General features: G+C 32.8%; 2 protein-coding genes across 3 annotated transcripts in view; one reads left to right on the forward strand and one right to left on the reverse strand.

Annotated features, from left to right (window-relative positions):
- Nucleotides 1-9,212, forward strand: part of MICU3 (Mitochondrial calcium uptake 3) — a 154,350-nt gene extending 145,138 nt beyond the window's left edge. Inside the window, exons 4-11 of one of the 2 annotated variants that reach the window (XM_068763400.1) lie at nucleotides 406-453; nucleotides 1,214-1,296; nucleotides 2,839-2,904; nucleotides 5,060-5,227; nucleotides 6,087-6,201; nucleotides 6,724-6,951; nucleotides 8,039-8,196; nucleotides 9,005-9,212. In XM_068763400.1, coding sequence (XP_068619501.1) covers nucleotides 406-453; nucleotides 1,214-1,296; nucleotides 2,839-2,904; nucleotides 5,060-5,227; nucleotides 6,087-6,201; nucleotides 6,724-6,951; nucleotides 8,039-8,196; nucleotides 9,005-9,076 — 938 coding nt within the window. In that variant the 3' untranslated portion in view covers nucleotides 9,077-9,212. The remainder of the gene's footprint in view (nucleotides 1-405; nucleotides 454-1,213; nucleotides 1,297-2,838; nucleotides 2,905-5,059; nucleotides 5,228-6,086; nucleotides 6,202-6,723; nucleotides 6,952-8,038; nucleotides 8,197-9,004) is intronic. The other variant, XM_068763402.1, reaches the window with a different exon arrangement.
- A 6,897-nt stretch (nucleotides 9,213-16,109) lies between these two features.
- LOC137920279 (protein phosphatase methylesterase 1) lies at nucleotides 16,110-24,476 on the reverse strand. Its single transcript, XM_068763566.1, has 10 exons — nucleotides 24,301-24,476; nucleotides 24,025-24,226; nucleotides 23,155-23,264; nucleotides 21,943-22,100; nucleotides 21,096-21,186; nucleotides 20,154-20,219; nucleotides 19,167-19,379; nucleotides 17,943-18,100; nucleotides 16,670-16,734; nucleotides 16,110-16,249 (listed from the first exon to the last, which is right to left on the reverse strand). Exons 1-10 carry the CDS (start codon nucleotides 24,372-24,374, stop codon nucleotides 16,151-16,153), a joined length of 1,236 nt encoding a protein of 411 aa, XP_068619667.1. The 5' UTR covers nucleotides 24,375-24,476; the 3' UTR covers nucleotides 16,110-16,150.
- Between the last annotated feature and the right edge of the window lie 93 nt (nucleotides 24,477-24,569).

Consider the following 24,569-nt stretch of genomic DNA (forward strand, 5'->3'; position numbering starts at 1 on the left):
ACATCAACTTCTTGTCTATATTTACTTTAAGCCCTACTTAAATTAGAAAAGCCATTTTCGTTTTTGCTTCTTTTCTTATACAATAATTTACTTCTGTGCTTATAATTTTTTTTGTTTAATTTGGTATTCAAATCTGTTAAATAAATAAGCGTATTCTACTAACATAAAATCTGTTTTTATTATTGTGTTGAACTTTGCATTTTTACTTTTGATTATCGTTCCTGATGAAGTCATGAGTGAACATCTGTTTAGAATCGAACTTAAGAAACACTCTTGTAAGCTATCATTCTTGACGACTGCCCATGACTCCAAGCTAGAAATAGGGAAACAATACAAATAGTTTTATTATAACTTCTGGAATCAAAATGTAATGATCCTCTGACTCTTTGCTTTATCACATTTCAGGGATCATCTCCTACACCGAATACCTCTTCTTGCTGTCGATACTTACAAGTAAGTAAAACGATATTTTCAAATTAGTTTATCAATTAGAGTATAAGAAAATTGTAATATTGGTTATGTAAAAATATCTTTTATTATATGCTATGTAGCCCTCGGTAAATTTAAAATGTTACTGGGAATTCAAAAATGGAATATATAATTTGTAATATTTTTAATTTTGTATACAAAGTATACAGAACCTAGACCTGTTCTGACTTATAGAAGTGAAACATGGGCTATGACACACAGCCATATTCGTTCAGTCCAAGTCCCCGAAATAATGATGCTTCGGTATATGTGCGGAGTAACGAGGCTCGATAAAATACACATAGAGTACGTTCTCGGTAGCCTCGGGGTACGTGACATCGCCGATAAGCTACAAGAGAGTCGGCTTAGATGGTACGGACATGTAAAGAAAAGATCTCCTGACTACATCGGAAATATCTAATAGATTCAGGCGTTACTTTGCGGAAGTCCATCCTAAGTAAGAAAAGGACTAATATATACCTACTTCCGCTATGTAGCAGTAGTCGTACAACAAAGTGCACCGCCCGCCAGCCCGCTATATTTATATATTTATGTAAAGAAAGATGATTCTTGATGAGTGTTTATATGTAATAAGATTACTGAAGTTCAAAAGTCTGTGAATAATAAGTATGTAAGAATTAAATGAACATGTGTAAAAATGTTTCGACTCTTAGGACACTGTTATATAATTTCAATATTTTTTATAAATTTGTCGGGTCAGTAAATAAGGTTGTATCGTTTGCAGAGCCTGCGTCAGGATTCCAAATAGCATTCAACATGTTCGACACCGATGGTAACCAGAGAGTGGATAAGAATGAATTTCTAGTCGTGAGTATAGATTCTTTATTGACCGTTCAATGACCTCTTGACAGCTTGTTATTGACGTTTCTTGACATCCCTCACGAATTGGCTCTAGAATCCTAATGTCAAAGTGACATTGTAAGAAGCTATTTATGTGAAATATCTAATCACATAATTCCTTTAAAATTCCTATGATACCAGGTGATTCACATATATTGTCTTGTCTTGAAAATGAATGTTCAATCCGAAACTTAATAAATGAAAATAAAAATGAGTCATTTCTAAAATCTAGTAGTTCATTATTGCTTATTGATATACATGCCTAGTTCTATGTATGATAACATACAACTGGGCATGAAAAACAGATTTTAAATTATGATGCCTCAAATACTCAAGTGGTAAACTGTTTGAAGCATCACTTGCGATATATCTATTGGTAGTACACACAAGTGGCACTGGAAATTGTATTTTATTTTCATTAGAACCTTCTATAAAGTATTGGGATACCTATAAAAAAATAAATGAAATCGGTAAAGTTATTTTTAAATTATGACCTATATATTACTTGAAATTTCTATCTATATCTAACTTACGTTTATGTTATTATTGGAGAAGTTATTACCAGGACTTGGATATATATAAATATCATTATTTGTATTGGGTTTATAAATCATTAAAATCATAGTTTCATAGAATGGTTTATAGAAATCATAAAAATAAATACCATTATAAGTACAACTAAATTTTTTTAAAACTTTCCACTAGCGAGAACTGTAATCTAAACAAAAATCATGATTATCGATTTATTTTTAAATACCTTAGATGGTGCCAATTTTATAGACGCATACATTCTTGTGTTAACATAAGTAGACAAAGGTGTCGGTAAAAAAAAATATTTACAACAATCTGACATTTGTAGAGATATTGGCGGGAATGAGTGGTGTTGCCACTAAAACTATTTAAAAAAACAACAACTTGCGGATTTTTTTATTATTTCTTGCCTCCTACAAAAACTAAAGCCAATTAATATTTATATGTTAAAATTCTGAACAAAAAATATTTTCTTTTTATATTATCTATTAAAACGAGAAAACTTCTGATCGAAGGTGATCTCCTTAAATAAAGACTATTATGATACTTGCAACAATAACTTTTTATGGAACAATGCTTTTGCATTAAACATACAATGACATGAAATTCCTACGTCACACGGGTACGAAAATAGTAAATTATTTTTTTTTAAATTAGATTTAGAGAATGAGTATTTATGGAATTATTTATTCTTTTTTTTTACTTGTGTAGTCGTGTAGTGCTCTAACGTAGATGGCAGTATAAACGTAGTTTTCACAGCTTTATTGCATAACGTAGACTAATGAATAGAGAACCTCTACTAACGCGGGGTCGTCTTGTTATGTTTATGTAATTTATTTATTTATTTTATTTGTGTCATTGTTATATTTATCGTCTTGCAGTTATATTTATGGTATTGGTATTTATTTATTTTATTTATATCATTGTTATTTTTATTTTATTTGATTTTATGAGCATGTGTTTGCGATGTGAATGTAGATCCAGAGACTGCTCGGGGGCTCGCTCAAGGAACGGAAAGACCTCGACGCGAATAGTCAGCAGGCAGTGAGTTATGTGATGCTTCTGCCAACGCTGTTTCAAGCAGACCCTTGAATTTTGGACCTCTGTTATTATTATTATTCCTTTATTAATTTTGATGTATCAGTTATTTTTTGCTTTAAGCAGTTTTTTGGAATTTCAAACGTGTTTCTATAGCTCGCTGAAGTCTCCTAGTCGAGGGAACCGAATTTTTTGGACCGGACTTACACTGATGCCCATGTGGCATTTGCAGATTCTGTGGGTTCCAGGTGGCAACTAGCCCCTGTTTTAAGGAGCAAAGCTCGAGGTCGGAACCCTTGGGTCCAACCGCCACTTACTAATATTTCAACGGGATGGTGGGACCGGCGACTTTCTAAATCGCTTTGGCGGACACTCCATGAAGTTTTAGATTCTTTCCCATTTAAGATTCATCGTAACGGAGTAAAAAATCTTTCTTATAACGTTACGTATGTTTTTTTTTCAACTTAAATGGTCCAAACTTCAAATGTCCCTACAAAATCTTCACTGTGTTATAACTCTATTTGTTGCATAATCTGTGCTAACAAACTTTATATTACAATGTTCCTTTGCATTTAATCAAAAATATCCATAAAAATATTTGATTTGTTCATGTCTGTGCTTTTAAATACAGAGAATAAGTTTTAAAAAATGAACTGTCAATTTTCTGTTCACTTCAATGACACGGCAGCCATATTTGTTTTTCGTTGTGTCACTTCCCACTTTTTTAATCTATGGTAAATATATTTAATATTTTTTTTTGCCGCCTGAATTAATTTTGTACAAATATTGAAACTCCTTAATGGAAATAATTTAATTATATTATTGTATAAAATTATGATAGTAATATATATATTTATTTATATGTATTATGTACTCAACGCGTGAATAGCTGCTAACGTTAGTGTCTTCAAGCGCACTAAGAAGCAAACTGGAGCAAAAGGAAAAGGTTTATAAGCCGTCGACAGTAAGTCATGAATCTAAAGAAATTGAATTATATTTGGCCTTGTTTGAATTGTGATCCTAATTGTTTACGAATTTTTGGTGTGAAATTTATTTGTGTCTGTACATATACAGACATTTGGTCACGGACAAAGAAATTATGTCGACGGACAACAAATCGAGTAACTTTTTTTCCTGAAAACTTGTATAGGTTAATTTATGGTTAAATTAATTATTACTACGATAATTAACACTTACTTAGCTATATAATTAAAGTATAACCTGCATTATTATTAGAAAAAGATATTTAAGTTATAAAGTGTTACTTTTGTATATGCCGGTGAACTGTCCGATGTCCAAATGTCCGTGGAAATAACGTCGGAGTATTTATTTTAATTTTTAATTTTCGATTTGAATTTGGAAACAATTTTTTTTTAAATAATTTTCTAATGTCAATGTTTTCTGCCAGTTGCATACGAACCATTTTATGGAAATAATATTTCAATGAGTATCTTTAAATTTATTTATATTCATTCGTAGAATGTATATTTTTCTTTTACTATACTAATCTTAACTATATTTTGTTTCGTATGTATTTTAGTATATTGTATAGTAATTATTTAAATTTAATATACGTATTATGTTTTATCTTTGGTCACTTCTTTGTAACATTTTTTTTGATTCTATAACTTCTACTAAATACTTTAATGCAGCTTACATCTGTTTAAGTCTTAAGTATCTATTACGAAATTATTTTAACAATTTAGTTAATTTTTTTTTTGTAAAATTTTAACAATCAAATAAAAACTTTCAAACTACTAATATTTGTGTATTTTTATCTTTAACTGGTGCTTTTATGTGTGTTAACTTGGTGTTTAATATTTTTTACATATATTAAATTTTGTTTTCTTTACCATTCTGAATGTTCTGTATGATTGAAGGTGATTTAGATTTAATTTTATTGAAAGTGCATGATTAATAATGTTAACTTATCCTTTACATAAACAAACACTACATATTCCTTGTATATGGTCAACTACAAAATCACATATACTTATATTATATATAATTCACATGACAATCATTTTTAGACGGTTAGATAAAATATTTTTTCATCTAAACACTTGTGCCTTTGACTATATTTGTCTTTGAACTCGTTACCGCCTTCATATCCCATAAATTAGATAAAATGTTTAAGTACCCTCAATAAACGAAATTCTAGATGGAGAAAATATTCAGTTTCGCGTGGAAAGGCAAGAGGGGTATAGGCGAGGAAGAAGGCGGAGAGGGCAAGGAGGGAAAGGACACGAAGGCTGGCGGCCCGCAAGACGCCTATGTAAACGACGACCAGGGCCTCCAGCGTAGGCACAACGTCGACACCTTCCTTCAGGTACCTCAGCCACCCACCATATACAGCATAATCATGTAATACCAACCGGTTATACTGTGGTCGGATCTTAGCGAGGATTTGAGAGTATGTTCTGCAAGGTTTTTGAATCGTCAGCAAGTTCCTCCTCCATCGGAATCCAATGTAATACGTTCTATCCCAAAGGGAGTTTTCAAGTAAATTTTACTATTAATCGTTGAAAATCATGTACAATATTTACTTATACAATCTAAAGTATGGATGCACAGACTGCGGCCCGCCGGTCAAATACTGGTGGCCCGCCGACAGCAAAAATAATACTCTCATACATTCGAAAAATATTGAATTCTATTCCAGAATAAAACCAAAAAAAAATTAATTACCCCGCCATCAGTTCATGATTTGCCCGAGTAGCCCCTAGTCTTAATAAGTCTGTGCAACCATGATCTAAAGTATCTCAAATAGTCTGTTAGTATTGGCGTCACATGGAGAAGAGACGAGAAGACACTGATGAAGTGTGTAACTTCATCATCAATTCAGCTGTAGGTCATATACTGCTAGAAATAGGCTTTCCCAATAGATTTCCTATGGGACCATTTGGAAGCCGCATGCATCCAGCGTCTTCCGATGACCTAAATAAGGTAGTTTATTCACCTTGTAGTTGGATTTCCTCAGCTTGCCAATCTGTGGTCTCCACTTTAAAAAGTTTAGGGACCCAGCAGCCATCTGATGTGCCCACTATGTTGCCTGCTCACTACCACACTAACTTGCAAATTCACTGGATTATGACGGTTAATTTTATCCGTCTTAAAACTAATACCACGAGTTTAACTAAGTTAATGAAACATTTTTTTTTTCTAATAAATAAGGTCGTTTTTTCTAGGTCCACTTCTTCGGCAAGAAGGGAACTAACGACCTCAAATTCGAAGGCTTCAGACAGTTCATGGAGAACTTGCAGACGGAGGTACTCGAATTGGAGTTCCATGAATTTTCTAAAGGTAATCACTTTGATATTACTGGTCAGCGGATGTTGGAAGAGGTTAGGCTTTCAAGTGTGAATTTTATTAGGACAGCAGGTTGCTCTTATCAGATGATATCGCAATTAACCGCTAGTGTATAATATTTAATGAAGGTTGCTGTTATTATGTCACTAACTTTGAATACCACACTGGAGCCAAAACTCCGTGTAGAGACAATATGTGATCAATCCTGACGACCCAATATCACTCAACTAAAACATTTTTAATTCTTGAATTTTTCCATCAAGATATAAATGATAAAGAATTGGTTTTAAGGTTAATATTTGTGATGAATCTTAACTACCATAAAACCATATTGATCCCTCGATCTGCGGTCAAGTCATGACTCTTAAATAATATACTTACGAGATGATTAAAAAAAAAGGATTTTTAAACAGATGGAAGTGACGGAAACAGATGGAAGTAATGGAAACTAGTGGAAGTTACAGAAACAAACGGAAGTGATGACTTCGCTCTAACTGTAAAACTTTGATGTCCCAGGCCACGAGACGATTTCAGAGGTGGACTTCGCGAAGATTCTGCTACGATACACTTACTTGGACACGGACGAGTACGACATGTACTTGGACCGGCTGCTGGACCGCGTGCACGACGAGCGCGGCGTCACATTCGAAGAGTTCAAGACATTCTGCCAATTTCTGAACAACCTGGAGGACTTCACCATCGCCATGCGCATGTACACGCTCGCAGACCACCCCATCTCCAAAGGTTAATTTATAAATGGAAATTTATTTATGGAGTACTAGATTGGTTTCCCACTATTGGGAATATCACCAAAATGATCTAATGTAGTAGTAGTATATTTTTCGATATCTTTGGTATCGAAACAAGTCTGGTTTCTTGCATTAAGGATTTAATATTTATAAGCAATGACGATCAAGGGACCTATATATCAATTTCAAAAGACTTTTTCTAAGTTTGGTAAATATTGTTGATCATGCTATTGATAAATGGTGTCAAAGGTAGCCTAAATCTAATAAACCTGTGGGATCATTCCTAGGGCCGGTAGGTCTAGAGGAAATATCAACACGAAGTCCGAAGTAGAAGTGTGTAATGCAAATGAAAAAATGCAAGCTTCGTGCATATGTATACTTGTGTAAATGAATTTTTTTTTCTGTGGAATTCCCCTTTTAGATGCGCCGATGACTATGGCGTAATGTTGCCCCTACAAACCGAACTGACAAGTCAACTATGGTTAAAGTTTTATCCATCACAAGACCTCTCTCTCGTGCTCTCTAACGATGTCTGCGTATACGGATTTTGGTAATTCATCATCATCACCATAATTAAAGCCGTAAGACGTTCACTGCTGAATACACGCCCCCTCCATAGATCATTGCTTTATTTTATTTACGTTACTTATATACAAAGTACAATTACAAACTTCATGCCAGTGGCATTTCTTACTGGTTAACTATTTGGTTGGTGCATGTCATCATGCATAAGCAAGTGTGCATGCATCAATACAATGTTTACATAAAACTGTAAACAGATAAAATCAAAAACATTTTCAAATTTTACAATTCAAAAGCTTGCCCCAAGACAACATATTAATGAAATAACGCAATCTGATGAAATTATAGTGACTTGAGCTGTGACTTCACTGAGGGATTTAAACTTCGCTACCTTAAAAGAGTTTTTCAAATAGGCAGTCTTCTCCTTTCTGCTCTTTCGAATCTGCAAAAGCCACTTGGGCAGCCATATAAGTAAAGACAAAAAAAATAAAAATAATTACTTTAGTTCTAAGTCGATCGAAGTATGATAATCAGTTACAATGTGTCGATTTCCACATCAGACGAGTTCCACCGTGCGGTGAAAATCTGTACTGGCATCGCGCAATCGGAACACCTGGTCAGTACTGTCTTCGCCATCTTCGACGCTGACGGCGACGGCCTGCTCAGCTACAAGGAGTTCATCGCCATCATGAAGGACCGCCTCCATCGCGGCTTCAAGGTACCTTCTGACGTCTACACTTTTTTAAAAATGACTTTTGATACACGATGATCATAAATAAGTGTCAATTACACCCATTTATAATCTTTAAACAAGAGAATGTATAGCTTATTAAAATAATAAACATCTATAATAATTCTCATCTAAAAAAATTAAAAGCTTATGTTAAAGCAAAATTTATAAAAAAAATATATTATTGTATAAAAGATGACATAGGAGATAATCATGACTGTGATCAGTATTCTGCTGATAATCGATTTAATAAAGAAAAATAATTGTAAAATTTATGTTAAAAGAGTAGCAGTAGTATATGTGTGAATATATATTTAAATGGACATTGTATCAATGTCTTGACTTATAAATAAAACTGTACTGAAAAACTTAAATCAAAGTCCCTGTCCCAAAAAATAATAGGGGAACGAGGGCGGCAAAGCCTATTCGAAACAATAAATACTTCTTTCATAGTAAATTTTGAATGAATAAAATGTTTACTGTTTGATTTGCGGCCAATTATTACATGGTACACCCTAACCAAATATCGATGGTTCAAAAATAAAAAAAATATACCGTAATTTATTGTTTGTTTAAAAACCCGTCTGGGTGTGTTGGGATCTCTTTTAAGATCAGTTTAAAATTGAAGGATGCCATTATGAAGGAGCTCAATCTGTTTCTATTATAGTTTTCTAAAATGTGTATAAAATGTAATATGAAATTTGTTTTTGTTTCTGGTATTAAAATTATGTATCACACTATTTCACAAATATTTTCATAAATGTTGAGAAACAACAATTTATTATTTACTTTTCAGTCTTACGCGAAAAACGAAGGTTGGGAGGCGTTTAAAACCTGCGTGAAACAGGAGATGAAGAGCGCCGTCTAAACAGCTGCGGCTGTAGCCGCGCCATGTTTGTTTATTTATACGAAGTTACAAAAATACGCGGGAAACGTAAGATCTCGTGATTATCATAGACAAATTAAAAAAAAACCTATTTAATGTTACAATGTTGCTAATTTTTTAATAATTAGTTTTCGGTAGATAAATTTTATTATATTAAGAAATGGGTTGCAAACATGCCAATGAAATATAGATTTTTTTAATTAATTTAAAGCTCAAATAATCTTTAGATAAATCTTTTTTGTCTTTCTACAAAATAAAATCTCTATCTTATGAAAATAAACGCACTGAATGCACGTTATTTAAAAAGTTTATTGCTTTCAAAAAGTAATTTAATAAATTTTCTTCACATATTAAAAAATTAGCCAGTGAGAAGTTATTTCGTGAATTTTAAATATCATTTTTAAATTAATAATATCAAATGCCAGTAATTTTAAGTAATGTGTTACCATCCGCTTTTTAAACTGAATTACTGTTGTGTGTGTTAACAATGGTTGTTATTAACAAAGTGAGATTTCATTATTTATTTTGCATTAGCTATAGTTGGAATAATTAATATATTGCCTGATACAAATTTAATTTATTGTGTTGATTATGAATTTTATAATATTGCTGTCGTATTTACTAATAAAATATTTACATGATATAGAAATGACTGTACCAAATGTGTTAGACAATGTGTAGTTTGATATTAAATAGATTTATAGTCGGTAATCTGGCAGTTTTCGTACTTGTGTTAAAAGTGTTTAAAATAACCGCCCACTTTGTTCATTATTGTAATCATTTCAGCCATAGTGCATCCCACGGCTGGTCATGGGACACGCCCATAGGTTACTACATTTACTAAGGTGATATTAATGTTTTTAATATCACTTATTAGACGTTATTTTTTAAATTCAATACATTCTATTTTCAAAATAATGCATCTGCTAGTTTGCCAAGCTTGTCATGTGTTTTTATAAATAAGGTTTAATTTGACAGTTTGTGTTGCCAAATATACTGGGAATGTTTACAGTTAAAAAATATTTCATATTAGTGAAATAATATTTGATTAAGATTAGACAATTGCCTCATATAATTTAATAATCTCGGTACTTATGCGATTGCTAGTCATTCGAAAATAAACGTACAAAGTGCTTTGTTCTGTAGTTTTGGTAAATTTAATTTTGTTAGATTAGTTGAGGATTTTATACAAACGTAACTGTTTCATCGTCAGATATTGTACGCATATTTGCCCAGACTTATTTTGTGATAAAAATGATAAAGAATGCTATAAGTTACAAATAAATTAATCAAAGGATTTAATTTCGGGATGTGTACCTGCGCACAAGCAGGTGCAGTATATCATCTTACCTGCCAATTAGCAACTCGTGGTTGATTTCGACATCAAGTGTTTTACATAATATTCCGATACTTCAACGTTAGGTCGTTCAAACCTGTTTTTGGATATGAATCGCATTAAAATGTCCACACGTAGAAAATAGGTATAAATATTAAAATCTTAGGAAATAATAAAGAATTGCTAATACGTTAACCATTACCATTCTTCATCACCATATCAGCTGATAAATGTCCACTGAAAGGAATAGGCCTCCAAATATCTCTACAATGACCGGACCTGCGCTGCCATCCTATTGAGGGGTCTATCTCGTTATCACTCGTTATCATACGCAAACTTTCTACTAGATGGTACATGGCATTTAACGGTTGACTTTTGTAATGTCATAATACATTAATGAAAGATCTCAACACCGCGCGTGCGCAATCAAAATGGCCGCCCGTACCGCAATTTTTAACAATCGAACGAGATGAGGGTAGACGGAGTACAGCCACCGTCTTATTTATATAACTATTTTGACAATATATTTATTAATGTATTTTAATGTTACATGTTTTTGCCTTTACCATATTGGCGGAGATCAATTTTTATGACGAATGTCTTTTTTTCTAGAAGCTTGTATATGTCTCGGTAGACATATACAAGCTTCTTAAATAGTATGTAGTATATATATACAATCATACTATGTCTATGATGTCTTCGTAAAATGTACCTATTTGATTAAAATTATCATAACTCAAAAAAAAATTCACACAAACAGGTTTTGTTAAATGTTACACATAGCCTTATTAATACCGGTTCGTAGGGCAATATCTCCTACCTCAATAAATATTTTAACCAATAAACTACCAAATACTTGTAACTAATGTCCTGTGTAAAATCACCAATTAATTAAAACATGTTAATTATCTCTAGCAATTTTTATAATCGTGAATTTAATGTAGTGCTTTATCTCTGTTTAATTAAAGATATTGAAAATGAATGTTTTTTTTTATTATTTTTATACCATTAAATTACCAAATATGAGTAACTCGTATATATGGGAGAAAGAAGGCGTTCAAAAAATAGCGATTTTATTAATGTGACTGCGAGATCTAATCAAATTGGAGTCACCGCCGTAACTAGATGAATTGCTCCTCTGAAATGGCAGCGGGCGAAGCAGTCCGCTCGTGCAATTGACAGCCATTTGAGCCAAAAGATTCCTAATGATGATTTCATTGTTTTTGGGTGCGGTACAGATTATTGAAAGTGAGGGTTTTTTAACAAATATAGTATTATTGACCACCTCTGCCATCTTAAGTTGTTAACTTGTTTCACAACAATTTCTATGTGGTTAAAATGAAAGACTTTAGAGCATATAAAAACTTACAATGGACAAACTGTTATTCCTTTAGACGTAAAACAGCTTCGATGTCGTTTTCACATTTTATTACCATAATTTTATACTTATCTTCTTTTGCTGCGACGACATTTGTTAACGTGGTTGCCGTGAATCTAGGCCCGCGGATCGACAGCCGTACGATCTGTAGTTTGCAATCTAGTTGGAAATATAAAGTTCAACTATGTTACCTTTTTTAATAATAGTAATTTTCCAATTAGTAATCAGAAGTATACACTTTTTTCAAAAATTAATATCAAAAGTTCAACTACCTTCACTTTTTTTCAATAATAGTAATGAAGTATTCACTGGTTTCACAAAACTCTAACTACCTTCACTTTTCTCAATAATATTAAATTCAAAATAATAACCAAAAGTATACACTTGTTTTACAATAGTTTTAATAAAAACTTCAACTACCCTCACTTTTCTTTAATGAAATATTAAGAAAACAAAAATGTATTATTCCACTTTATTGACATAAACCTCTTACATAAATATATTAACTATTCTTAATACCAAGCTAGTTCAGAAAAGATAAGGGACTCTGGTACAGCCAACCGTCTCTCAAAGAGGTAAGTTATCATGATTGTTTCACTGGTTTTCGATGCATTTAACAGTTTTATTGTTAATACTGTTACGGGACCATGTTGACTTAAATCTAAATAGACTATATAATAATTTTAATTATTCTAAAATAATTTGACATCAGCCAAAAATACATATATTTTTAAAACAAACTGTCTGAATACACAACTCGATGGATGGGTTAAGAATATCTGAAAATCGTTTTAAATATCATAAACTAACTATATGCAATTAGCCTGTTATGCAGCACAAAAATAACACTAACAACACAGATTATTAAAGCATGACTTCACCTGCCAGTGTCCATTACGAAACTTAACAATGTTTACAATATAAAAAACGGATTTAAAAAGACCATTCATATATTGGAAATTAATCGGATTAATCGAGAATTTAGAAACGTAATTGTGGACGGATATGGCAACACACGAAAAATGCTTTGTTTCCAGATGTTTTCAGGATATTTTAAGTGTTTTCATAAGTACAGAGAGAATTAAATAAATATATAGGTAATGAACCTAAAGTAAAAGAATTCATATTACAATTATAAATTATTTATTACAGCGTTTCTTATACTGTGTTCGCGGTACCCCAGAGTTTAGTGGAGTTCACTTAGATGTTCCGCGAAAGTTACACACTTTTTTATAACATTAGGGGATGTTACCTCGAAAAAAACATAACACAAAATTTTGTTAGTAATATATATCTAAGCAAATGCGACAATTTTCTAATAAATATTTACTGGAAATCCCGTTATTAGTGTTTCCCCTACTTAATTCTTCATTGACCATTACACTGTGAATATCCGAATGTAAAAGTCACTTGCCAATGTGACTTGATGCTGAACTTTAGGAATTCAACTTCCATAAATCAAACCTAATATTAACAGCTTCACTGGCAGAGTCTTGAAGCAAATTTTCTTTTTTCTTGTTTTTTTTTTGTTTAAAAAAGATTCCAATGTAATTACATTCGAATCCATCATCATATTGAATATGTACAATTTCTTTAACCAATTTCTTTAATAAAGAACTTTATAATAATGACTATAAGACTTTAACAACAGTTCACATTTTTTTCCAGTTTTTAAAAAAGTGTTGAACAATTTATCAAATGCATTCAATAATACTCAAATATTATTAAAGTTGAAACATTAAATTGATATAGATATTTAATTAAAGTTCAATGAAAATGTTTCAGAATTGAAACGAACTGTAATATACAGCAAAACATGTGCTCTAGTGCTACCGTAACCGCTGTACCGCTCCTGAGCGTAGTGCGATGGCAGAGTGGGGGAGGGATGAATCGACCGATCCGTTCCATCAATCAGCACTCAATATTTACACAGTTTCTTTTAACCTCGCTTCCACAAGTTTTATTTAGCAATATAGTCTAGTTTCTATGCGAGAAAGAGACCGTTACAATAGTTTCAGCAAGACAATTAAAAAATATTTACACACAGTGAATAGAGTCGAAATAAGTCCTTCATATAAAACAACTAAAATCCTTACGAAATAATTAGGGTTTGCAAAAACGTTTAACCTATCCTTCGTAGTGAGAATTGTATTAGACTGATTCAAAATCACTTTCGTCACTACTTCACACTTGTTTATCGTTGACTTATTTCATTTCTCATGTAATCTTTGATATCTATTTTTATAATAAGAACTTTATTAATTTGGTTCCAATTTTAAATTGATTAACAAATACCGAATGAAGACAGTTTAAATGTGCATAATACAATGAAGAGGTAATTACCTTTTATTAGAACTGTAATTATAGTAAGGGGATCGCCCAATCGACCAATAGTATGTCAAACATTAATCCCTAGTGCTGTCTCGCTTGCACTGTGCCTACCACATGGAGAGACATGCAAAGAACAAAGAAGCAAATTAAGCCAGAAGAGAATCAAGAACCAAATCGATAAGCAACAATCAACTAGCAATATTAAATACAGTGATTCTTATATGTTCGACTAACTTTTACTCAACCACTGATATCAGTTGGTGACCCGCCGACGTTTCAAGAATCACAAATGGAAAATACAATCGAAAAGACATCAAACAAGGATCTTCAACAAGTCCAGGTCGACCGAAGTTATGTACTACTTCGCTGAGGTGATGACCAGAGATACTTGCTATAACAACTGCAGGCAACGAACCCCAGCCATGTCGATCTATTACTACTACCTTAAACTGGGACATACCAAGCTATGAGGGAACTAAGGTATTTTCAGACAATAACACAGCAAAGCTTACCTTGTATAGTACCCGGCGATAAATATTGCACATCAACCTTGGGAAACAGACTTTCAGCTAATTTCGGTTTCGTAGAGCACTATCTCTGTCCCACACTACCTATGTAACCTTTTGTCAGTTATTGCATTTTGTGCGACAGAGATAACGCTTTAGGAAGCCGAAATTAGCCGATTGTCTCTCTCCAAATGTCGATGTGCAATATTTATCGCCGGGTAGTTTATATCGATTAGGCACCATAGTTATAGTGGTACCTGCATTTAAATAAATGCATCATATTACATTTTAAATTTAACTGCTATAAAAAAGACTATGATAATAATTTAAAACAAAGTTAATACCAATATATTTAAATTTATCTCAAAGGCCCGTAATAAATAAATAAGTATATCTAAGGTAATATTTTCGCATCAAATTTTTATTACAAATCAAAAACATTTATAAAATAATTAAAAATATATAAAGGTGTGAAGCTGTGAAAAATCCAAAAATCAATGGTTTCATAAATAATAAATAATATAGTATAGTAGATTATATAGTAAGTTTTCAAAATTTAGATTGCTACATATTAAATTTAATTATCGTTTACTATGTCCCTGCAGACTTTGTACTACCAGAAGTTATAGGCCTGACGCATTCAAATAAGAAATAAATTAAGTTATATTTGAGTGATCAGTTTATACAGGATGGGTTTGAAATAGGTTTAATAGCTTTAAAAAAGTGAATTTGTGCCTTATTTGCTGTCAATCAATATATGATATATGCACCCTATCTAAAAGTTGATGGTTTCAGAAATAATGCATAATACATAATTTAATTACCATATAGTAAGAGAAACTGTCTTCAAAATTCGGATTACTACATACTAAATTATAATTATTGTTTACTACCTATCCCTGCAGACTTTGTACAGCGAGGCGTTACAGTAAATATCAAAAAATAAATTAACATATTTCAGATTAATCTTGTAATAGATCAATACTGGCAGATGCAGCTGTCAAACGAGAATATAAATTTGCAGCTCGTGTACTGTCATAGGCGCGAAATTCAAAGTGAACTGTCAAACGCGCAAAGTTCAAAGTAAACTGTCAAACGCGCGAAGTTCACAGTAAACCGTCAAACGCGCGAAGTTCAAAGTAAACTGTCAAACGCGCGAAGTTCAAAGTAAACTATCAAACGCGCGAAGTTCACAGTAAACTGTCAAACGCGCGAAGTTCAAAGTGAACTGCCAAACGCGCCAATTCAAAGCATGTCGATCATCAGTTGGATATACTATATATAAATTGACATCAAATAAGCTATACATCCACCGCATGAAATTTTTAAACCGATAACTAATCACCCTATATATATATGCAGATCTTAATTTTGACACATTTTGGGTTGCATCTCTTGTTAAAACACATCCATTCAATAATTTACAAACATCAGTCGAAACATGATAACTCGATTTTGATTTTAATACATATCTGTATGAATTTACATGTTGGCTGTATGTTAATTCAGCATCCTGGTGCGGAGACGAGATTCATCTGTTCTCCATTCTCCGTGGCCGCTGTGAGCCGGTGCCGCAATGCGAATGCTGCGACCACTCGAGCTACCTAGACATCAAAACCACAAAAAATATATTTATATTCCTAACAAAAGATCAGAAAACTCAATATCTACTATCTATTTGCTGCCGAATAAGTTATACATTCATTCCTCTAAAGATAATACATTTTTTTCAATAAGCCCAGTGAATTGGCAAGTTAAGTGACAGTGGATAGACAACACGCCTCTGGGGCATTAATGTTCAGGAGAGGAAACCACAGACTGACAAATATAGGACATCTAGCCACAAGGTTGACCAGACCTTGTTAATTGGTTGGTTGGTTATTTGAAAGTTTGGTAGATCTATGTTCAGCACTGGACGTCATTCAACTGAAATAATGAATGATGAAGATCGAGGACCATCATATCTTAAAAATATTATGTGTCAATATATGGAATAAGGGTATATACAATAAGTAATATGTTACCTCTCCAGGTGTATCTTCGTGGACTGCATGACCACACCTCGTGAGCACTTGCATTTGGAACTTTCCTGTAATATATAAATTACTTTAAATAAATTGTTTCTGCAAAGTTGCGTTGTAACATATACAACTTGATTAATTAAAGAAATATCTTCATTACAGAAATCTTTATTAATACATAAGAGTTTTTCATTGTAATGCAGAAGTCAGGAATATTTTTTTCGATTCAATTACTTTTAAATATTCATTTAACAGAATTAATCGCAGTGCTTTGATATGTGGCTACTTTTAAGATTTCTGTATATATGTATTACTCACATTTTGTTTATATATAAATATATGAATAAAGATGTGTGACTGTCTTTCGTTTTAATTTAGTAAACAATTGTTACAATCTATAATTATCGTTGACAATCAAACATCAGTCTCTATTTATATTTTTAAAAGCAAATTTTTTTAACTACTCTATATACAATAACCGCGTAGTATAAAAGTTAGCCGATTGACGCCCACTACAGGGCATAGGCCTAACCCTAAGATCGTCATGATGACCGGTCTTATGCTGCCTGCATCCAGCCATTATCTTTTGACCATTAAGTGGGGACCTTCCCATGCCCATCGGTGCTCATGGTTGCCACTCGAGATCATCGGATACACAAACAATGTGTCCCATCTACTACCACTCCATAAGAGCAATCCTTCGAGATACATCGGTGACTGATTCTTCTGCGAATCTCATTTCCTCATTACTGAGACCATTATTTTAAGCCAATGGTGCAAACATATCCACATGCATTAAATTTTTTTACTTTGTGTAACTCTGGCACAGTGCATGATTGTAATTTAATTGTCAAAATGAAATTTTAATATATATTTCGTAATAATAAAATAAAGACTAAACTTTGTATCGTATATGTAGATACGTGCCATAGAATGTTGGTGGCTGACAGGGTCATTTAAACCTCTTTATATCTTTGTTTGCTTTTTTTTTACTTTTTATATTGACAGTTTGTGTCGCGATGCAGTTTTGCTTGTTCGTTTGTTCTGTCAGTCTAATGTTACGTATTAATTTACTGTTACTTTACCTAGTTTTGTTAAATTAAATTATCACTATTATTTGAATTTATTAAGTTTGTTTATATAGTCCACACGCTCGCCATTATTTTTACTGTAATCAAAACTTTTGTCAGTTCAAAGAAACAATTAAGTATCAATATCAAAATTCCCTCTCCATGTAAAGCGAACAGTTGTCAAAATTATAAGAGGTACTACATACCCTGCATTTGTCCAACAGTGAGCTCTCTGTCCAGTCCGTCGACGGAGGCAAGGAGGAGTAGACGTGGTGCACGAGTGTGCAGGAACGCATACGACAGCCCACCAAACCATCCCTCCCAATGCTTTTCCGTTCGAGATAGATCTATACGCCATTTGTATCTGGAAATTTATAAATGAATATCTATAATATCACCATCTTTATACAACAAACTATATTCCATGTAATTCTCTTCTGAAAATTAATTTTATAATAACATGTATGTCAACTACGGGGCAGTTCCTGAAGAAAGCAGTACTACTCTATAGATGACATTGGTGAATTCCATTTCATGGGGGTAGAAGCAGTTCCGAAAGTAAATGGCCATTGGTTTCCCAACCAAGATGGTATGACCACACACAGTTGGAATTAGAACTTTTAATAAGAGCAATAATGAGTCCAAACGCCACCATGGCTCCTTAAACTTTTAAAAAATAGAACAACTGATAAATAATTGCAACAGGAAGTAATGTGTTTAGCCATGTCCCTCAATCAAAATCCTATTATTGTTTCTTATTGAATCTAATTTTTCCTATATTTTTAACGCTATACTATATAATACACTAAAGTACAGAAAAAATATTATGGAATGGAATGCTAGAAGAATTGTAGAACGTAAGACGGAGAAAGAAGACCATATGAAGAATGAAAGATGAAAAAAGAAATAAAATATTATGTGAAAGGAATAATAACATTGTAATGCCCTGTCCCTTAAATACGATAGGGGAAAACTAGAGGCCCCTTTAAGAAAATTGCACTCATTTTTTTTTGTTCTGTATCTAAATGTGTAAATAAAATGGTTAATAGTAAATTAATAAAACAACTCATAAATGAAATTGTAGGAGACAAGTCGTTGAGTAATAGTTCGTCGAACATATAAGACACACTCTATTCAATATAGCTAGTCGATTGTTGCTAATTGATTTGGTTCTTGATTTTGGCTTGATTCAATTCTTTGTTCTTTGCATTCTCTTGCTTCATTAGAGGCTTCTTTATTTTGTCGTTATATCTATACATTTCGCGTAGTACAACTCGTGGGTGAGTGAACTCGTATTGTGCGAGCGAGATAGCACTAGGGATTAGTGTTGGACCTACTATTGGTTGATTGTTTGACGTTGATTTATGGGAAACTTGTTAATCTCTATAGATTGCAATTGCAATTGCAAAAAATAAAGTGAGTTAACATACTTCATAGAGTTATCTGCAACTGCCTGAGGTATCGCAAACGTGTGCGCAGAGTGGGCGCCGTTCTCATCGGTGGGCGAAAGTTCTATCGCCTCGTCGGACTCCTCGGCGATGGCGTTGACGTCGGGAGGACGGTGGCCAGCTACCGGCACGCGATCGGCTTCTTCACTCCTGTACGAGTCCACCTCATTGATGGCCAACTCTCCGGTTTGACAACTGTAATTTTTAAACTCATTAATAATAAGTGAGTGAACAAACTCTGAACAATTATTTTTGGCTCCGATTACTTGTCTAATTATTTCAATATTTAAATTTATATAAACTATGTCACCTCTTGGGAAATCGAAACAAATTACTGATATTAATAATTATTATTATTATCCCACCATCATAATTAACTAAACGGCATCTTAAGTATGGAGTACTATCATATAAGTGCGCCATTATCTCTAACAACAATACACATATCATGCACTTTTGTTTAAATAATTTAAATAAATATGACTGTGAAAAATATTCTTTTGCGTGTTTTAAATGCGTATTCAATTGCGGCACGCAAAAAAAAATTGAAATTAAGAAAAATGCCTTGCACTATCAAAGAGCTTGGCAACCCCTGGTACATAGCAAGGTTTAAGAAGACTGCAATGAATACCTTCGCTAACCAGATTCCTCTGCATACCTAACTAAAAATTTAAATGATCCTAAATATGCTGCCTAAAGCCCTACCAGTGATATAAGAGCTATAAGCAATTATATTACAGCGCCAAGTAATTCTTTGTTTTGTTTATGGTATACCTGTGACCGTTAAGGGAAGAAGTCATTGCATGTGGGCGGCGCAAGTACGGTCAACATGGAGATCTTTGAGGGAGGCCTATACCTTGCACTGGGCGTCTATAGGCTGGTGTGATTATGATGATAATGACGATGGTAGTGGTGATGATGATGTTGAATGTTTTTTTTTTAATTTAGGTACAGAAACTATTCACTCACTTTAAAATCTGACTCGGCATTGACACTTTCGCTGAATCTACATTTCGCACTTGACCGCTGCGCACACTGTGAACATAATCAAAGATTTAAAGTTTTTCAACTAATAGATAAAAATACCATTTCGGATATTTCTTTTGCATGCACCTATTAAAGACATTGATAATAATTTTTCACATTCAATAATGAATTTGATAGAAAACAAAATCAGAATTCCTAATATAAATAGTATTCTTAAACATAAAGTTATGAGGTTTCCAAACACACACTTATCTAAAAATATGCCATAATAAACTCGAACAGTTTTTTTGTGGTCATTATGGACTAATTGTCATTACACAGAGTTTAAAAAATATTATTATTCTGAGACTGATATAGTAAATAACATTTTAAATTGGACATCAGGCAGAAGACAAGTGACAGTGATGACACCTGGGTTGAAATCAATAGTTAGACTACTGCATTATTGTACAGTGCATTGATAATAGCAATATACAATGATTCAATGCCACGCTCCATCTTCGCCTTTATAAAATTCTTACGCCCCCTTCTAAATGACATATATTTTTATATTTAATATAAAAGATGCGAAAGGGTTAAACTTGTGTCGAATCTACTTTCGAACTGCCCCCCTAAACAATCAAATTGCTCACCTGTGGGGCGTGGGCCCCACTTTGAGATATACCAACTGAGCCGATAATTTCAAACATGATTCCTAACTTCCTGTATTAGAAGTAGTCTGTGTCTAACATATTTGGACTTAACAATGCTCAAACAATAAAATTAATCTTTATCTGGCTTACCCACTACCATTCCAACTTGCCAATCCTCTGAGGTGTGTTTTATTTTAATTTGACAGATGTGCCATATCAAACTCCGGACATTTTAAAGTGTATGCTGATATTGTTAGTAAAATAAACAAATAACATCAACAAATTATCTTACCACCATTCTATAGCATGCTCAATGCTTTTGAAATGTGTGGGCCGGCCTCGCAGGAAGCTCTGCATACTGGCCAGAGCCTCCATTGCAGTTCCTAATACAAATTTGTTTTGATTAGTTTAACATTATTCCTTTTACCTTTATATTCACTTTATCATTAAATGTAAAGTAATGGTTTACTACAATCCACTTAGTAATTACATAACCATATTAACATAAAATTTATCTATAAAGGCTGCCTTTATTTCAAATGCACCAAAGATAATACATTCACATTATTGACATTTGTCTTATGTGACAGACATCATCTAAAATCATGACTGGAGTATTAATAATCACCCAATGCGTCCAAAAACAGATATTATCAAAGTGCCAAGTGGCAAACAATTGATACAGTAAAAGCAGCTTAAATTAGGGCTTTAAAATGCATCTTTTTTAAGTAAAAAAAATATTACTCCTGAAAAAAGGCATTTAACTTTCTTTATATGTATATAGTGATTGGCAACAGGTGTAAAAACTTTAAGGGGGATAAGTATAATTTCTACGCCAGCAAAAGAGTTTTAAAGCTTTTACAACTATTTCCAATCACCCTGTATTAAGTGATCATGCTGCAATATGTTACAATTATTTATTTTTCTCTTGAAATGTGACAGGCCAATAACTTACGGCAGTACTAAGGCTGCAGATACAGATGGTAAACAATAATTAATTTTATTATATAGTAATTGTAATTTTGAATGCCATTTTTAATACATTGTTATTATTCTATGTATTATTTCTGTAATTTGGTCTCAAAAGGTGTTGTATTCATAACCAATTAATGTGTAGATTAGATACTAGAAAAACCTACCTTCAACAACATCAATAACCGCTAGGCCTTGAATATGATGCTCCAGTAATGGGGAGTGGGCCACTCTCACAGCGATGGCACCGCCCATTGAATGACCCAGAAGGATTAAAGGGGGTGGCTCATCATTATATAACTTTTGAATCACTTGTTCTACATCTCTGTAAAAAAACAATACATTTAAAACATTATATAAAACAATTAAGGTTTGTAATATAAGAAGCTAACTGACAATTTTATTTACAATAAATACAGCACTCCTTGAATCATGACTGCAGCCGTTTTACCACTTTTACAGTAATTTTAATGATTGCTTAAAAATAGCTATTTCTCTTATGATGTGTAAGTTTGCACCTTTTGCATTTTGTTGCCTAAAGCGAGAGTTCAAATACTAGACATTGCCTGCGAGAGTAACAGTATGGAGAAGGTTGAAACATAAGACAGTAATATTGTCGAAAATCTTATGTGCAAACCATACCCAGCAGTGTCGCAAAACACACTGCATTACATATTTCAAAAGTTATTTATTTACAGTTGACAATTTTTAATATATTTTAATAAGAGATCAAACATTGGAATAAAATTTTACTTAGTTATTTCAAAATTTATTAATTTATTATGGTCTCTGTAAAATTCAACAAAATGGAAATAGGATAAAGATAAAAATAAAAGGGACAATTACACTTTCGCAAGTGAGACAACATACTTTGGGGCTGAAAGGATATAGAGTCAACCAGCCTCTAGAAGATGTGGGGATAGGCACTCCTCTGGGTGAACCAGTGACATAATCAAGGTCATGGTAAGTCACTAGATGGGAGCAGCAAAAGGCCAGTCATTGTGGCTATCTTTGCAAGAGGCCTATGCCTTGATAACATGAATGATGATTGTGTGCACAGTTCTATAATGGCGAAAGCAGCTCCAGCTGATGAAAGTGGCAGTTTCCGTTGGCATTTGAACATATTTGACATGAATGATAAATGAAAGTAAGATGACAAAGTATTCCTGCTTGTATACAGGTAAAAGTAGGAATTAAGTTGTTGGTAGCTTTTAAAATAGTTTCTTTTGTAATTAATCTATATTAAAATCTCCTCTATTATCAATGTCTAATACCCTTGTCTGTATAATTATGGTTAAGGTACAAGTGTACATATTTTTAAACTTCTACATACAGTCAAAGCTACAAACTTGTGTGATGAAGGTTGTAACAGTTCTCACCTGACCAAGGTTTCGATGCTTAGATCATCTGGATCCTTCACTTTTGTTTCACCATGCCCTCTGACATCCATTGAGACAACTTGACAGTGGATCATGTTTGTGATCTCTTCCTAGAAGTACACCTGAGAGTCAATTCATTATGTGTAATGGTGGTACGAAAAACATTATTTTTTTTACTCATATTAAAAATTACTGTAATAGATGTGGGTGTTAAGTTTAAGTTAAGCCCACAGATGTGTTTATTATTTATGCTGAGTTTTTGATTATTGGTGTAAAAGTGTTATAGGAGCAAATATATAGGTCATCTTCCTAATGTGCTTTCAAGATTTTACATTTATTTCCAATCATACTCTATGGATCACTTAATAATAAATTGTAGTTTTAGTACAAAGACACCCACTGCAAAGCCTCCAAAAAGCAGCTATGGAAGGATATACTATAATTGACATCCTTAGCCAGCAGGTTGACAATCTCAATGTTATAGTATGCAAAGGATGCTGATGCTCATCCTCTGGAAACTACCACTTACCCTCCTGCCAAGCAGACAGATAATGGTTTATCCGCCCATAAATGTAATAAGATAAATAAGATAACAATGAAAAAAATAATTATTAAGGTACTTGTTTTGACTTCTGTAAATGTTTAAAATCTCTAGTTATCTCTAATACACATTTAAAGTATTTGTGTTCTTTAGACTTTTTTAATACTTTAAATCTTAACAATGAATAGTATAGAAAACTGCAAAAATTATTGGATAAACATTTTTTTAAATCCTTGCAATTATATCAACAAAAATGTAAAAAGTATTTAAATGTATTCAGTACTTTCTTTAATAACATAAAGATATTAAAAATAAAAACAAAATCTCACAGTAAACAGCGACCAGCTCAGTCCGGAGTATCCGCCGCCATGTAAAGTGAATATGCGAGGTCTAGAAGGATGATCAGGCTCCGGAGACATGTAGACCCGAAAGGTACCCGCTTCAGTCTCAACGTCCACATAATTCTCAAAGTATTGCTGCCACGAGACAGGCGTATAATCTTTACGACGAGCAGCGCCGAATGGTGCTAATCTGTTTAAATTATACATCATTTTAGAATAAAAAACAAATGCTTGTACTTTTAAAAAAATTATAATAATGCTTACTTGGATACACCAGATGACTTCGGAATGCGAGGCGGTAATTTATTTTTCATTATAGATTTTTGTAGAGACGACATTTTATTATGTTATGTTTATGTTAATTATTACATATAATAATTCTTCACTAAGTACTATATTTAATTAAAATTTAATCTTATAAACATAACATCGAACGGACATTTTGTTTTCTGTCTCATATTTTTCTGTCAATGTCATCTATAACGGTACAGAACCACAGGCAATTTTTTATTTAGCATTAAGATTTTTGGTAA

This window comes from Battus philenor, unplaced genomic scaffold (assembly GCF_028537555.1).
Source record: "Battus philenor isolate CCGP_79_NKW_IND1 unplaced genomic scaffold, ilBatPhil1.0.hap1 SCAF_18, whole genome shotgun sequence".
Taxonomy (NCBI): domain Eukaryota; kingdom Metazoa; phylum Arthropoda; class Insecta; order Lepidoptera; family Papilionidae; genus Battus; species Battus philenor.

Excerpts from the sequence above, each read along its gene's own strand:
- LOC137920279 (XM_068763566.1), bottom strand. The coding sequence starts at position 24,374 with ATGTCGTCTCTACAAAAATCTATAATGAAAAATAAATTACCGCCTCGC. Across the intron at positions 19,380-20,153 it reads ATGCCGAGTCAGATTTTAAA|TTGTCAAACCGGAGAGTTGG; the intron begins GTGAGTGAATAG and ends TAAAAATTACAG. Across the intron at positions 18,101-19,166 it reads GTTGCAGATAACTCTATGAA|ATACAAATGGCGTATAGATC; the intron begins GTATGTTAACTC and ends ATAAATTTCCAG.